Source organism: Mandrillus leucophaeus, unplaced genomic scaffold (assembly GCF_000951045.1).
Source record: "Mandrillus leucophaeus isolate KB7577 unplaced genomic scaffold, Mleu.le_1.0 Scaffold1065, whole genome shotgun sequence".
In the NCBI taxonomy this organism is placed as follows: domain Eukaryota; kingdom Metazoa; phylum Chordata; class Mammalia; order Primates; family Cercopithecidae; genus Mandrillus; species Mandrillus leucophaeus.
The window spans coordinates 174,050-190,993 of NW_012098821.1; the positions used below are offsets into that span (position 1 = coordinate 174,050).

The 16,944-nt window shown below is 40.5% G+C and overlaps 1 protein-coding gene across 1 annotated transcript; it reads right to left on the minus strand.

The window, feature by feature from the left end:
* Positions 1-669: 669 nt before the first annotated feature.
* Positions 670-11,668, minus strand: LOC105543063 (chromosome unknown open reading frame, human C11orf40; the record flags this gene model as incomplete). The annotated part of the gene is given in 7 exon segments (XM_011984820.1): positions 670-726; positions 728-816; positions 819-879; positions 1,530-1,554; positions 1,556-1,666; positions 7,290-7,450; positions 11,594-11,668. Coding segments are annotated over 7 exon segments (579 nt in total), but the record flags the coding sequence as incomplete, so codon positions are not given.
* Between the last annotated feature and the right edge of the window lie 5,276 nt (positions 11,669-16,944).

A 16,944-nucleotide genomic window follows, 5' to 3' on the forward strand; every position in this document is an offset into this window, starting at 1 on the left:
TCCCCTAATCCTTCCCCTAGGGGGACCTATGGTTATTCATGCAGGTAACTTTACACTGGAGAAAAGAATAACCAACCATTTATAGAATGTGTGACCTAAGCTTTAGAAAACATTGATACCCAGCAACCCAAAATTCATTATGGCTCCCCAGTCATTGGGGGAATAGGAAGCCGGGTAGTAGATTTTAGTTCATAGTGGAGTATAATGGATAGCCAGCTCATAGTGGATCCCCGATATTCGAATGCACCTGGTGATCATTTTCCTCAAACGTATACTCAGAAGAGATATGTCTACTTATAACTTTGGCCTATGAGGCAAGTGTTCTCAGTGGGGAAAGCTAGATGGAAGCCTTTGAAACTTCCCTTTCTCTGCACAAGACAGTAAAACAGTGTTATGTAACGGAAGGGATACAGAACGTTATTGACACTTAAAATGGTCTCAAGGATGCAGAGTTAATGGCCCTCATCATATCCCTATATAGTTCACCAGTATAGCACCCAAAACACAAAAGATCCTACAGAAAGAGTACCTCAAATTCAACCAAATGTTAGCCCCAATTAAACTGCTCTGCCAGATACAGTATCTGCCACAGCACAGTAACACCTGAATCAGCATCTGATTTAATGATCGCCATACTGCAGTCATTGATTTGGCAAATATTTTTCTACATCAGGGCAGGGACTTCAAATAGTTCACATCCACATGAAGTAAAACACGATCCATACACATAGTTTTGCCCTACAAAGACTTGGAGCAGTGCTAGGACAGAATGTTCTGATGGAAGTGTTTTGTAATCAGTGCAGTCCAATTCAATGGCCAGTCCCATGTGGCTATTGAACACTTGCAGTGTTGCATGTTGGTAGCTTTAAGGCTCATACACTACAGAGCATGAAGAACAAACACTAAGAAAACGCCCAAGTTTGTTTCATAGATGGATCACAGAGTACGAGCCAAAAAAAAAAAAGATGGATGGCTGCTGCATAGCTCCATTTAAGCATACCTTGAATGACAATGGAGGGAAATATTTCCAGTGGACATATTTCCAGTGGACATATTCAGGTGGAGTCTGGTTGTTCATTGTGAAAAAGCCCTTCATTTCATGGTGAAGCTACACACATATACTAATGTTCAGTGGCAAATTACTTTACTGCTGGTCAATGGCAGGAAAGGAGAAAATAACTGAAGACCTGTAACAAGTTGGAATGCAACAGAGGCATATGGATTGGAGTAGTGCATGAGCATGTCTACAGAAGAGAAGCATCAAAATTGAGTAGATGCTGGGAAGATCCCAGAAATATTTTGAAATTTTGAAGTACCCACTTCGTTTCACACCACAAGAGACCAAAAAAACAATGTGACCCAGAAGGGGAAAGATGATTACTATTACCAAAGTAGCTCTAAAACCATTCAAATTCTATGGCATTGTTGTGCCCATTAATGGCTGGGGCACCAAGAAGTCTCTAGGAGATCCAGCTAGAAACCACAGGGTAAGACATTCCCCACAGACATGAAAAAGACATGGCCTAAACCTGACCTGCTAACCAGAAAGAGCATGATAAGATCCATTAAGTAACATAGAAGCTGGTGTTTCATTGCTCCCACAGGTAGAAGGGCTGAGATCCAGGAAATAGAGACTCTACTGGAAACATGTTCCAGATAGCAAGGTCTTTGAAGGGCAAGAGAAGCGATGTTGAAATGAAAGAGCTCTAGGAGGCGGCACATAAAGGAAGATAACTGTTACAGAAATTCAATTTACCATTCACCAAAACGCCTTGGCTTCTTCCATTTCTGCCCATCCTGGCAGTTTTGAAGTTTTCAGCACCTAACCCCGAGATTAAAGATTCAGATGTGCCGATATCAGATGGAAGATGCCTGTTGAAACCTGTCCCCTCAATTTAACTCTAATACCTCCTGAGGACAACAAGGTTGACAGTTTAAATCTTGACATGCCACATAGTACCCTTTTTTTCCAGCTATCAAGGTAATGGACCAGTTAGAGCATTTAAGGCTTCTTGACCTTGAGGTTTGACACAGCTTGAGGTGGGGTGCGGGGTGGCATTATTTGGAGGCATGTCATTCAGGAGAGCCATTGTCTTAATGTCCACTCTGAGTCTAAAGACTCTTGACTAAGACTCCAGCTAGGGTTTGCACACTGGAGCTGCAGTAAGCATTGTCCTGAAACTTCAGGACAGTATTTCAAGGTATATCACTTTCATATTGAACTTTGTATTATTTATTTGTATTATCCCACATTATAAATATAGAAATGTCCCATATTTCCTTCTATTAGCTTTTATTCTAGACCCCTTCCCCTGAGCAGAAAAGGGGAAGCTAGCACCTCACTTCCCAGCTCAGTTCCTGAACTAGGTCTTCTCTGCATCCCAATACCAGTATCTTAGCTACTTCTGTCAGTCACTTGGTCTTTGGGGCCTCTTACTATCTTCCTCTTGATTCCAAATCCTGACATATTATGTGATGGTTAATTTTATGTTATCAACTTGACAGGGCCATGGGGTGCCTAGACACATGGGCAAACATTCTGGGTGTCTGAAGGGTTTCTAGATGAGATTAGTATTTGAATTTTTAGATTAAAACTGGCTACCCTCACTAATGTGGGTGGGCCTCATCCTATCAGTTGAGGGCCTCTGTAGAAGAACACAATGGCAGAGTAATTGAGAGCACCCTTCTGCCCGACTGCCTTGAGCTAGGACATTCGTCTTTTCCTACCTTCCAGTCAAAGTCAAATGTTGGCTCTCATCTCGAGCCTAGTTTTTGGACTGGAACTTACACAATCAGCTTTCTTGGTCTTCAGGTCTTCACACTTAAACTGGAACTATACCATCAGCTCTCCTGGGTTTCTAGCTTGCCAATTCCTTGTGGTTCTGTGTGTACAAACATTTTATTGGTTTTATCTAAAGAATCTTTTTTAATCTGGAAAACCCTTCTTGTTTTCCATGTCCTTTCTCTGAATTAACCCCTGAATCCCAGCCCCAAAATCCACCAACCCCCCCCCAACCACTTATGGTCTTTTTGTAGGCACAGTAACATGTTTTTATTAGCAAGGATCACTTACTTGGTGGAAAAGAGAGAAGTTTTAAAATTAACTTATTTTAGGTTCAGGGTATGCATGCAGGTTTTTATATGATTGTATTGTGTAATGCTGAGGTTTGGGATACAAATGATCCCCATTACCAAAGTAATGAGCATAGTACCCAATAATTTAACCCTTGCCCTCTCTCTCATAGTATACTCCAGAGTCTACGGTTGTCATCTTTATGTCCATGAGTACCCAATGTTTACCTCCCACTTATAACATGTGGTATTTAGTTTTATTATTCCTGTGTTAATTCATTTAGGATAAATGGCCTCAAGCTCTATGTTGCTGCAAGGGTCATGAGTTTACTCTTTTTTATGGCTGCATAGTATTCCATGGTGTACTACATATGTACTACATCTCCCATTCCCCTCCCCAATCAAATCTACCTTTTATGGGAGCCTAGATCTATTTCATGTCTTTGCCATTGTGAATGGCACTGCAATGAACATAGAGGTGCATGTGTTTTGGCAGAATGATTTTTCTTTGGGTATACATCCAGTCAAATGGTAGTTCTAAGTTCTTTGAGAATGTCCAAATTGCTTTCTACAGTGGCTGAATTAATTTGTATTCCTACCAAGTGTTGGTAAGCATTTCCTTTTCTCCACAGCCTTATCAACATCTGATTTAATAATCACCATTCTGACTGGTGTGAGATGGTGTCTCATTGTGGTTGAGTTGCATTTCTCTGATTAGTAATATTGAGCATTTGTCTACTGGCTGCTTGTATGTCTTTTGAGAAGCATTCATGGTGTCACTTTAATGGTTTTTTTTTTTTTTGCTTGTTAAGTGGTTTAAGTTCCTTGTAGATTCTGGGTATTAGCCCTTGTCAGATGCATAGTTTGCAAATATTTTCTCCAGTTCTGTAGGTCTGTTTATTCTGATAGTTTCTTTTGCTGTGCAGAAGCTCTATTAGTTAGGTCTCACTTGTTTATTCTTGTTGCTATTGCAAATGATTTTGGGGACTTAGTCATAAATTATTTCCCAAGGCCAATGTCCAGAATGATCTTTCCTAGATTTTTTTTAGGATTCTTACAGTTTGAGGTCTTGCATTTAAATCTTTAAATCCATCTTAAGTTTATTTTTGTATACGGGGAAAGGTAGGGGTCCAGTTTCATTCTTCTGCATATGGCTAGCCAGCTATTCCAGAGCCATCCATTGAATAGGGAGTCTTTACCCCATTGCTTATCTTTGTCAACTTTGTCAACAATCAGATGACTGTCAGTATGTGGCTTTATTTCTGTGTTCTCTATTCCGGGCTGTTGGGCTAAATGTTTTTGTAGCAGTGCATGATGTTTTGGTTACTGTAGCCTTACAGTATAGTTTGAAGTTGGGCAATGTTATGCCTCTGGCTTTTTTTGCTTAGAATTGCTTTGGCTATTCAAGTTTTTTGGTTCTATGAGTTTTAGAATAGCTTCTAGTTCTTTGAAAAATGACATTAGTTTGAAGTAGCATTGAATCTACAGACTACCTTAGATAGTATGACCATTTTAGCGATATTGATTCTGCCAGGCCAAAAGCATGTATATTTTCTCATTAATGTCATCTGATTTCAGCAGTGTTTTAGTCTCCTTGTGGAGATCTTTCACCTCCCTGGTTAGATGTATTCCTAGGGGTGTGTGTGTGTGTGTGTCTATTGTAAGTGGGATTGCCTTCTTGATTTGGCTCTCAGTTTGAATGTTACTGGTGTATAAGAAGTGCTACTGATTTTTGTACATTGGTTTTCTATGTGGAACTTTGCTGAAATTATTTCAGTTCGAGGAGGCTTTTGACAGTCTTTAGGTCTTCTAGGTCCATGATTATATCAGACAATTTTACTTTTCCTATTTGGATGCCCTTCTCTTGTTCAGTTGCTCTGGCAAGAACTCCCAGTACTGCGTTGAATAGGAGTGGTGAGAATGGGCATCCTTGCTGATATGGTTTGGCTGTCTCCCCACCCAAATCTCATCTTGAATTCCCATGTTTTATGGGAGGAACCTGGTGGGGGTAATTGAATAATGGTGGCAGGTCTTTCCCATGCTGTTATGACAGTGAGGAAGTCTCATGAGATCTGATGATTTGCAAAAGGAGTTTCCCTGCACAAACTCTCATCTATTGCCATGTGAGACATGACTTTCACCTTCCACCATGATTGTGAGGCCTCCCTAGCCATGTGGAACTAATACACTTGCCCTGTTCTAGATCAAGGGGAATGCTTCCAGCTTTTGTCCTTTCAGTGTGTGCTTGTGTCCTTTTCACCTGTGGGTTTGTCATAGATGGCTCAATTTGAAGTATGTTCCTTCAATGCCTAATTTGTTGAGGGTTTGTTACAAAGCAATGTCGAATTTTATCAAAAGTATTTTCTACGTCTATTGCAATGATCACGTAGGTTGTTTAAGTTCTGTTTGTGATGAATCACTTTTATTGATTTGCTATATTGTACCAGCCTTGTATCCCTGGAATAAAGTATATGATTATGATGATTTGACTTTATGTGCTGTTGGATTTGGCCTGCTAGTATTTCGAGGATTTTTGTGTCCATTCTCAGGGATATTGACTAGTAGTTTTGTTGTCTTTGCCAGGTTTTGGTGTTAGGGTAATGTTGTCTTCATAGAATGAGTTAGGAGGCAAGTCCCTCCTCAATATCCTGAGGTAGCTTCAGTAAAATTGGTACTAGCTCTTTATATGCCTGGTAGAATTTGTCTGTGAATCCATCTGGTCCAGGGTTTTTGATAGGTCTATTACTGATTCACTTTTAGGACTAAATATTTGTCTTTTTAGGGTTTTAATTTCTGATTCAATCTTGGGAGGTTGTGTTCCCAAAAACTTATGTTTCTTCTAAGTTTTTCTAGTTTGTATGCATGGAGGTGTTCATTATAGTCTGATAATATTTTGTATTTCTGTGGGATCAGTTGTAATGTCACCTCTCACCTGATTGCACTTACTTGAATCTTTTCGTTCCTTTGTTGCTCTAATGAGCAGTCTAGATATCTTGTTTATCCTTTCAAAAGCCAACTCGTGGTTGATTCTTCGTATGGATTTTTGTGTCTCAATTTCATTCAGCTGATTTTAGTTATTTTTTTTTTTTTTTGCTAGCTTTGGGATTTAGTTTGTTCCTGTTTTTCTAGTTGTAGATGTGATGTTAGATGATTAGTCTGAAATCTTTCTAGATTTATTGTAGGCATTAAATACCATAACTTTCAACTGTTTTTGCATCCCAGAGACTTGCATATTGCATTTGCTTACTTATTTCAAGTAATTTCTACCATAATTTTTGTTTACCTAAAAGTTATTCAGAAGCCAATTGTCTAACTTCCATGTAATTGTGTTGAGATCTTGGCATCAATTTCTATTTTTATTCCATTGTAATCCTAGAGTGTCTAGTTGATATTTTCTGAATTAAGACTTGCTTTATGGCTGAGCATGTTGTTGATCTTAGATTATTTCCCCCTTTGCTGATGAGATGAACGTATGTTTTGTGGTTGATGAGCGGAATATTCTGTAAATGTCTACTAGGTCAAATTGTTAAATGTCAAATTTAAGTCCAGGATTTGTTTTCTGCCTTGACCTAACACTGCCAGTGGGGTGTTAAAGTCCCTCACTATTGAGTGGCAAAGTCTTCTCATAGATCTAGAAGTACTTGTTTTATGGATCTGGGTGCTGCAATGTTGGGTGCATACATACTTATGATAGTTAAGTCTTGTAGAATGGAACCCTTTATCATTATGTAATTCCCTTTATTGTTCATTTAATGTCTGCTTTATCTGACGTAAAAGTGACTCCTTTTTCCCACCCGTATGATTTTTTACAATTCTTTGAGTTTATAGATGTCATATGTATGGGGTCTTGTTTAATCCAACTTGGAACTTTGCCTTTTAAGTGGGGTGAAAAAACTGAGACACTAACAATTCATGTGATTTATTAGGTAGTGTTTGTTAAGCTTATGCTTTTTATATGCTGCTATGGTTTGAATGTGTGTACACCCTCAAGATTCATAAGTTGAGACCAGGTAAGTGTTAGGGCCTTCAGGAGGTAATTGGTAGAATTCTTGGTAAATGGAATTAGTGCCTTTATAAAAGGGTACCAGAGAGACCCCTGGTCATTGTTATATTTGGACCGCAGCTACTGAAAGTGCATGTTAGGTTGGGCAGTACTTTCTTACTCCGAGGGCACTGCTGCATTCCTTGAAGGGCATCCCTTGAGGCCAGACACCTACAGTACCCTAAAGCAAGGTCTTTTATCACCTTCTGCCAAGGAGTGGTCATTACTACCCATCACCACACTAGACAGCACTGTTAGTGGGTGGTTGGCCTGGTGTATGAACACATCCTCATCTAAGTTAAAGGCTCTGTAGAAGTTTATAAGGATATTTTTGGATTATGTTTCCTATCATGAGCCATCACAATCTGAAACACAGGAGTCTTAATTTTACCCTGAATCAAGATAAGCTCTTCAAAAGAAAGGCAGCCACAGGTGACGATGGCTAGCTTTGCTGGTTTGACAGTCTCAGTATGTGATGAAAGGCATCTGTGAGCTCCTGAATTAAAGGCATAGCTCTGCCCTCAGTCAGGCAGAAGTAGCTATTCATGCAACCCCTAGGAAAATGCTTTGAAAGCCCTTTAAAGCAATAGGTAACTATGAGTCCTTTACAGGAAGGGCACTTAGATTTTTTTTAAACAAGTTTAAGGGTTATAGTTTTGTTACATGGATAGTGGTGAGGTCTGGGTCTTTAGTGGTCATCACCTGAATGACATACATTTTTACCATTAATTTATCATCCATCTTTTCCCCACCCTTCTGGGTCTCTAGTGTCTGTCATTCTACCCTATATAGCTGTGTACACTTAGGTTTTACCCATCAGCAAGGGTCTCCATGTACTTCATGACTTCTGCCTCTATCAGGGTTCTTCCATTCTGAGGGCAGAAAAGTCTTGGAGATTGAAGGAAGGAAGATAACTTTTAGAATCAGCATCACAATCCCATTTACTGCTCCAATTCCATCCTCTAGCCATGTACATTTCAGAGGTATTGTTGCTTAGAGCAGAGAACATTGAAGTTAAGTGGAGACCCCTCAAACTGTAGGCTGAGGAACATCAAAGCAGAGATCCCTATTAGAAAGCGAGGTCAAGAAATCTGTAGGTTCTACATGAAGTATGGAAAAGAACTTGTGGGTCTAGGGTCCCATAAGAAAAGCAAGATAACAGTGTGATGATCAATTCTAGTCTAGAATTTTGGGGTCATGAGGGATCCTGAACAAACAACTAAGAAAGAGTAATCTCAAAGACTAAAACATCTAGGAACCCTTTCTTGAAAACACCTAGGAACCCAAGAAAGTATGTAGTAAGAGGGACCATGTATACTTCTATGAAATGAGTTGTAAACTTCGTTTTGTTTTGCGACAGTTTTGCTCGTCACCCAGGCTGGAGTGCAATGGCACGATCTCGGCTCACTGCAACCTCTGCTCCTAGATTCGAGTGATTCTCCTGCCTCAGTATCCTGAGTAGCTGGGATTACAAGCTCTCATTACCAGACCTGGCTTTTTTTTTTTTTTTTTTGAGATGGAGTCTTGCTCTGCTGCCAGGCTGAAGTGCAGTGGTGCAGTCTTGGCTCACTGCAACCTCTGCCTCCCAGGTTCAAGGGATTCTCTTGCTTCAGCCTCCTGAGTAGCTGGGACTACAGACATGTACCACCATGCCCAGCTAGATTTTTTGTATTTTTAGTAGAGATGAGGTTTCACCATGTTGGCCAGGATGGTCTCGATCTCTTGACATCGTGATCTACCCGCCTTGGCCTCCCAAAGTGCTGGGATTAAACGCGTGAGCCACCATGCCCGGACTGGATTTGTAAGCTTGAATGGCAAAGAGGAAGCAATGAACAGTGGCTATGAGCACACTAGGGATATGTCCATTTCCCAGTAAGTCACTCCCTAGCCTTGTGGTCTCCCAATTTCCATCAAGACAAGGGGAATCAACCTAAATGAATACCAAACGGTCTTCTAAGTCTTAATCCACCAGAAAGGTCAATTGAGAGAGAAGGGAGAGAAGAAAACTTAAGTCAGAATAATGGAACTCTCATGTTCTGAAAAAAGGCTTTGTTAGGGAAAAAAGCCTTAGCCAAGGCAAGCATCCCAGAAAGTGAAATAACATTTAGTCCTTCCTGAGAGAATATTTGAATGGCTTCAGAAAAGAAAGCTATAAAATAAGTAAAGGCATCAAGAGGATGGGGTATGTATGTATAAGCAACTTCCCTCTGATGGGGAATATTTTGAGTTGGTTGGGAAGTAGCTCACAACCTTCCCTATCAATAATGGTAAGGCCAGTTTGTGCCTGAGTCATAAGTGAAGCTTGAGCCAACCAGAGTTTTTTTTTTTTAAAAAAACAAACAGTTTCACTCTTGTTGCCCAGGCTGGAGTGCAACGGCGCAATCTCTGCTCACTGCAACCTCCTCCTCCCAGGTTCAAGCAATTCTCCTGCCTCAGCCTCCTGAGTAGCTGGGATTACAGGCATGCACCACCGTGGCCGGCTAATTTTGTATTTTTAGCCGAGATGGGTTTTCTCCATGTTGGTCAGGCTGACCTCGAATTCCTGACCTCAGGTGATCCGCCTGCCTTGGCCTCCCAAAGTGCTGGGATTACAGGCGTGAGCCACCGCGCCCAGCTGAGAAGGTCCTTCTTCTAGCCTTCTGTTGTAAGGGACGTTAAGCCTACGAATTAGAAATAGCCTTCCTAGTGAAAGCAGGGTTAATGCTCCCATCCTAGCTTCTTAGTGAGGCCCTTCTTTAGAAACTGTTCCCAGTCTGGGGTTATTCCAATGGCCCCACAATAACCACAGGAAGAAAGTGGTGAGAGAAAGGATGAGCTTTACCAGAACTAAGAAGTATTTTCTAGTATTTCACCAGCCCAAAGCATCTCAGTTCAGTGCCGATTTTCACTGTTTCATTAGTGAAAGTGAGGAATGTTGAGCTTGTTCCAGTCTTCACTTCCTGGGCAAGTCATGGGATTATGAGAGAGATGGAAGGAAATGGGACTAAACCTAGGTCCCTTATTCATTTTGTCTCTCTCACAGACAATCAGCAGGGAATTTCTTATCTCCTAAAGGAAGCAGAAACAGAAAAAGCTGAAAGAAAGACACAGACAGAAAGGAAAAAGAACCTAAGAAGTCCCCCAGTCTCTACCCAAACTACTTAGACCCCACCCACCTCATTTCAGTCAGTGGCTTACAGAGCCTACAGACAGTTGAAGTTTAACTTAAGTAGAAGGTGAGAGAGCGCCATTGGTCAGAGTTCTTGAAGCCTGGATTAGCTGGAGCCACGGAGTCTCCTGAATCCACTAAACCAGAAGCAAAGTGGCAGCTGACAGCTGGTGTTGATTTTTTAAATTGGGAGACTCCTGAGTGTGTCCACCTGTAACTACGGTATCATAATTCACCTTCCAACATTTAACATCAGGGTTCACAAGAAAAAAAAAGTTGCAATTGCCAGACATGGGCTAGAATCTTAAACCTGACAGTAAAATAATGAACCCTGTACATTGTGAAATATACATCACTCCCTAGATTCTAGATCAGATCTAGAACCAACTCAGAATAAAGACACATAACCAATATTAGTTAACTTTCAGTGAATTTTTCCTCTCTATCAAAAACTATCTTTTAAACTAGCAAAAGAAGAAGAAAAGGGAAGCATATGGTTTAGCATGGTAAGGACTCTCATGCCGTAATTGTGTTCAGGACAACTTACAAAACAGTCTTCTGGGTCCTCATTTCCAGCCTGTCAACTTATAATCACACTTGAGAGTCCATTTTCTGGGACCATTCCTGCTATCAACTGTCTTAAGTTGGGTTCCTTAGAAACTGACTTTGAGACTTTTCCATGCTGAAAGTTTATCAGAAAGTAAGCTCAGAAACAATGTCTCAATAGGTGCAAAGGAGGCAGAATTTTGCAGAGGGAGAAGGTGAATTACAACGCAGTTTCATCAGACTTCCCAGCTGATTTACGAGAAACTTGTCCTGAGTTAGGCAAGGGAGTCAGGCCTTTAAACTCACCATCAACTAGTCATTAAATACAATCATTGCAAATGGAGGGTGGCTAATTTAGGGTAATATAGCTCCCTTTGGCTGAAGATAATTCCTGGAAAGAAATGTAGGTGTGAACTATCAGCAGCTGACACTCCCAGCTTATGAGGTAATGAGTGCTTCAAGGGGGATCTGTGTGGAGCGACACAGTTTACAACTGGGGAAAGTCATATCTGATTAGTCTTCTGAGAGGACTTGAGATGGGTGTCAGATCCCAGGGTTTGGATCCAGCCCATGCTGAAGTCTGAGGGGAATGGATGGATGAACACTCGGCGGTCCGTAGGCAGGTGAAAGATGATTTCATTCAGCAGCAGTTCTTATTAACAACTTTCTCACACTGTCCACCTTAACTCAACTGTCTGCTCTGGCTCTGTGGCTCCTGCCACCCTCATGCCTGCAGCTGCATGGCTGGCTCTCCCTTGCCTTCAGGGTCAGCAGCTTACCTCTTTCTCTGGGCACCAGCGTGAGCCATGTTGTGGGGCCCCTCTGTCCATCTGCAAGATGGACAGCTTTGCCTGTCTTTCTCTGGGCCCCAGCACCATGTTGAGTTAAGCCAAGCCCCAAAAGCCCCTGTACAGTGTTAGCAGGGCAATTATACCTTTTACAGACAGTAGTGGCTCAGAGTCAAGTATGAAGTTACACAAACAATCTATATAACAAGTAGAAGTGTGCACCTGTCCAACAAACTCGCTGAATCATGCAGGCCTGGATATCTGCCTTGGCTTATTCCTTGACCAAAACACATCCATATACCTTACAATGGGTAAAGGGAATAAATGGTCAGACTTTTCCTGATGATAGAATGGACTCTCCCATTGTTGCTCCCATGCTTCTTATCATAGTTCCTGTTTGTTAAGAAATTATGAAACAGGTAGAATAAAATTAAACATAATTTAAAAATATAATGAGGACCAAAAAATAAACAAAAGTCAATAAGAACCAATATAAGCCAACATAAAAATATATTCACCTTCTCAATTTTGATTTTTAAAAGATCCAGGCATAAAATAACAGAACTAAAATAACAGAGACAAATTTGGAAAATACATTTAAAGCTTGCTTAAAATGTGCTTGTATTTATTGATTAGCTTTTTAGCAATGGAAACTGTAGAGAAGGACACACATAGAGAGCCGGAAGTGATAGATTCTCCTGGCAGGAGGCCAAAGACCTTAAGTAATTGATGTGTCTTGACCTGAACCTCAATCTCGAGAGACTCATTAAGCTCATCCATCTCTAAGGATATTCTGCTGTTTGAACGATTCTGCTGCATTTTCTGTAATAAAGAGATACTTTTGTGAAGAAATAACCAGGATCTTGTAGATTTTTCCATTAGGTGGTATTATGGCTGGCTCTTGATGGCCCAAAATGAATTTATTCCCTTGGAAAATATGACAGGGTTCTTCCTAGTGAAAATTAGCTCAAGCTGTGTGACTGAAATGGGACTTGTGTATCAATACTTGGACGCATGCATGTATGCACACACAAACACACATACACACACAAGCCTGACACTTGCCTTTATGCCGAGGTGGCAAATATGAACAAAGCTTTGGCCTAGTGAATTGTAGACTTAATCCCTAGTTCCCCTCAGGATAACTTCTGAGATTATAATGTCTTCAGGCAGTCAAAGATTTCCACTATACCCTAAAATCCAGCCACTTTTCAACTATATCATCTCTTCCTTTTATGCTATACTTTCTTCAGCTGTCTAATGTCTGTCCTAGTCCATTTTAAGTGCAAATTTCCATTATAAAAAAAGACTACAAAATGGATCCAAACAGGTTGGAGTCATTAGAGTTATGAATTCAGACGTATATGTTACTTTATCAGCTAGAACTTCAGTATCTAAATTCTCTTTCTTGGCTTCACTCTGGAGCCTAACATATCCCTGATGCCTACAACACTGATGTAAAAACTATACAACATATTAACATTTGAGAAGTCCCTATTCTAAAACACTCCAATATTTGCTAATATTTTATTTAGTATTTTTGGGTCAGTTCTTATAAGATTAGTCTTTAGTTTTTCTTTTTTGCACACTGTTTGCCAAGTTCAGTCATCAACACTAACCATCAATACTGTGTTACCTCTTAAAGGGTGAGAAAGGCAGTAAAACAGGGTAACATGGAAAGCACTGTGTGTTTATAACTAATTTGGACAGTGAAATCTCATAGCTTTTGCAGAATTCTATTCATTAGAAGTAAACCATTAGGTCCAGCACCACTCAGGAAGAGGGGGTTACACTGGGGCACAAATGCTAGAAATGGAACACTGGGTTTCATTTGTGATAACTACTACAGGTACCTCCTGGGGAGTCTTAGTAATATTTGGGGTGGGGGACTTTCAGGACCTCAAGATTCTGCATCAACTAATGTAAATAGCCAAGTTAATAGACTTAGATGACATGTGTGTTCCTGAGGATAGATCTTTATGTATTTCTAAATGCCTCTATTGTGTTGGAGTACAGTGTGGAGATTTGAAAAGGGAGAGATGAAGGAACTGAATTGTTTTCTGAAGTTTGAAGACCTATGTCAATATTTCTTAGGTTTCTTTAGCCATATTATCTTGAACACAAGAAGGCAACTTCAGCTGGACACAAAATCAAACATTTCTGCTCAATTTTTGAGATATACAACTCTTGCCTATTTTTGTCTGCTTTTTCTGTTCTCTTATAGGCTATGGCAACTTTGTTCAATGATTGGTTTTATGTCATCCTAAGCATTCTTCTATATGATGTAGGTTATAAAGGTTGAATGGCAAGGACTATAAGCAAATAATGATAAAGGAGGCACAATCAAAGATGTTGAAAGCTCTTGCTTCCATATAGAATACCTTCTCGTGTCATTATTCTGTTATCTTTGGTCTCTGTCATTTTTGGAATATTTCTATTTGGAAGTCTTCCCCCATGGGACTGGGAATGAAAACGTGAGTTTAAGGCCACCATCTGTTTGTGAGGATCTAATACTGCTCTGAATGCTTCAGTAGGAACAGGTTGAATCTTAGCAAAGAGTATCACAGTTTAGCTGACTCATCTCATGCTGGGGTTACTTAAATCATATCTCAATTGTCTTCTGCATTTGATTGTTCACTTATCAATGTTCAATATGCTTGCTGATGTTTGTTATGGCCTGCTCACTGAATGACTCTACAGGGAATCAGGTTTTGGAGTTTAAGATACTAAGCAGGTGTTGGGAGGACTAGTCGTTTTGCACGCTTGAAGAATGGGTCTTCTATCAGATGTTAAGTTAAACTGAAGTCCACCTGGTCTTTAAGAATGTGCTAGTTTAGGCTGAAGAAGGCACAAAGCCTATTCCCACTCCTTTCTCATCACCCCTCAAAATAAGACAACAAATGGCCTCTCATCATTCTCTTCATAAATACCTCCACTGAGGATTGGGAGAGCTGGGAATATGCAGCATTGTCCCCTGATTTTTTGTATTTCCAAATATTTATATGTTTGCCATTAAAAATACAATCAACTTTATATCTTCTGCCTGTTGACTTCTTTCTCTCAAGTTTACTTCTTCCCAAAGATGATGCCCAGGCAGAAGTCATGACCTTGAAAACATAGTCCCATGCACCCCTCTAGGCTCTTGTATTTTCATTCCTTTTGAAGTCCCCTGACTCTACCACCTCTGGTTTATTATCTATTTGGAGAACATTTCCCTTCTCATACCTTTGTGCTCAGGCACATTTCCTATCTCCAATTTGGAAAGCTCATCTTTCTTGCTCTCCTTAACATCCTATTTCCCTTCTGCACTCAACAGGCCATTATAGTAGTGTCATGGGAGACATTTAACTAGCAAAGCCTACCTTGAGAACCCAGGCAGAACGAGGAAGAGTGAACTGGACTTTAAGATATTAAGTACACTATTAGTGTGAACAGTTCTACAATAAAATAAAGTGACTTATAGTTATCAGAATTTAGATCTTAACTCTCTCGCTTACTAACTTTGTGACCTTTATGAACCTCGGCTTCATCTATAAGATGTCAATGAGATGATGACAGTTACTTCAGGAGGTTCTGAAAACTGACTAAGATAATTTTTGAAAAGCATTTATTAGGATGCCTGGCACATAGTAACCTTTCACAAATCCTACCAATATTTGATCTTCTTTTTTCTTTCAGTTTGTACTCTATACTCTTGGTCTTTTAGGTATCCTCTGAGGACTTGAAGAAACAAGGACTCTCCAGCCACTAAGCCTCTCTCTCTTCCTGCAATCTGGAAAGCCCCAAGTGCCAGAACACAAAGAAAAACCAGTCTCTGGAGGAGGTGCAGTGTTTGGCTGCTGGGCAGAGGCCAAAGTAAGGTGGGTGTCCAGGGACAAGGCAGGATGATAGAGTATCCAGAAGGAAAAGAGGGCTCCCAGTGGGAATTCTTTGGAAAAGAAAATACTCCTCCCCATGACTTTCCACTGTTTATTGATTTTGTGTCATTTTTTCCGGCTCCTCTTGAACAAACCCTCTCGTACAAACCCTCTTCTTTTGAGTAAAAGAAATGTGGACTACTGGGCATCAACCTATCAGAGAAATTTGAACAGAGAAAACTCCAAGGATGTAGGTAACTGACCTGGGAATCAGGTGTTGGGCTGATAGAGATCGAATGTTGGGCTGATGACCTGACGTCAAGCCTGGGTCACCCCAGAATGAAAGTTACAAGCCCTCATGCCTCCCATATAGGGCTGTCTAGGTCTGGTGGTATATCTGCTGATATCAAGACCTTATGGAAATGATGTCTGGATGAGGGAGGTGGAGAGGGAATGGAAATATGATTACTTTGATTCAAAGCAGAGAGAGGAAAGGTAAGTCCAATTTTGAGTTGGTGGAGTAACAGTTTTCAGGGACCAAGAGAAGTTATAAGAAAAGATCCAAGCAATAGGGGTGACTGTGAGTATGCTTGGTGGGACAGTGGAGGTACTCAGGAAGAGGCACAGGGTTGTCATAAAGGGAAAGGCTCTATTCAAATGAGTTACGCATTAGTTCTTTTACCTGTAAGACAATTTCAACTTGAATTATGTACTTCCCTCTCTTTTAATAGAAATGAAAAATCCTCACAGGTCTTGTGCTTTGTGAATCATGAGTTATTGACATTAAGAGACTTTTTATTTTTATATTTATTTATTTTTTATTTTTATTTGAGATGGCGTCTCCATTCTGTCATCCAGGTTGGAGTGCAGTGGCATGATCTCGGCTTACTGCAACCTCCACCTTCCAGATTCAAGTGATTCTCGTGCCTCAGCCTCCTGAGTAGCTGGGACTACAGGTGCTTGCCACCAGGCCCAGCTAATTTTTTTGTATTTTTTGTAGAGACGTGGTTTTGCCATACTGTCCAGGCTCAAACAATCCTCCCACCTCGGCCTCCCAAAGTGCTAGGATTACAGGCTGAGCCACCATGCCCGGTCGAACTTTTTAAAGCTACGTTTCAGTGACTGGGCCTCTAGATCTGCATGTGAATGTTTCCACAGGGTTAAAAACAAAGGCAGGTGCGGGGCTAGAAAAATGTCTTAGGAGAGCTTGGACACAGCGTTCTGAAAGCAGTATGCCCTACCAGCCTGAGAGCAACAGTATGTATATCTTGGTTTATTTCTACATAGGTGTGTTCATGTGTTCACATTGTAATTACTCATCTAACTGAACACTTGAGATTTGTGCATTTTCCAGTATGTCCATAATGGTTCAAAAAGAAAACCAAAAAATTAAGGAACAGGCAGTTGTGTGAGATGTTTTGGTAAAACGGAAAGAAAAAGAGTCACTGGACTGGCAACAGATCCTTAATGGAGATGACATCTTCGCCAAGA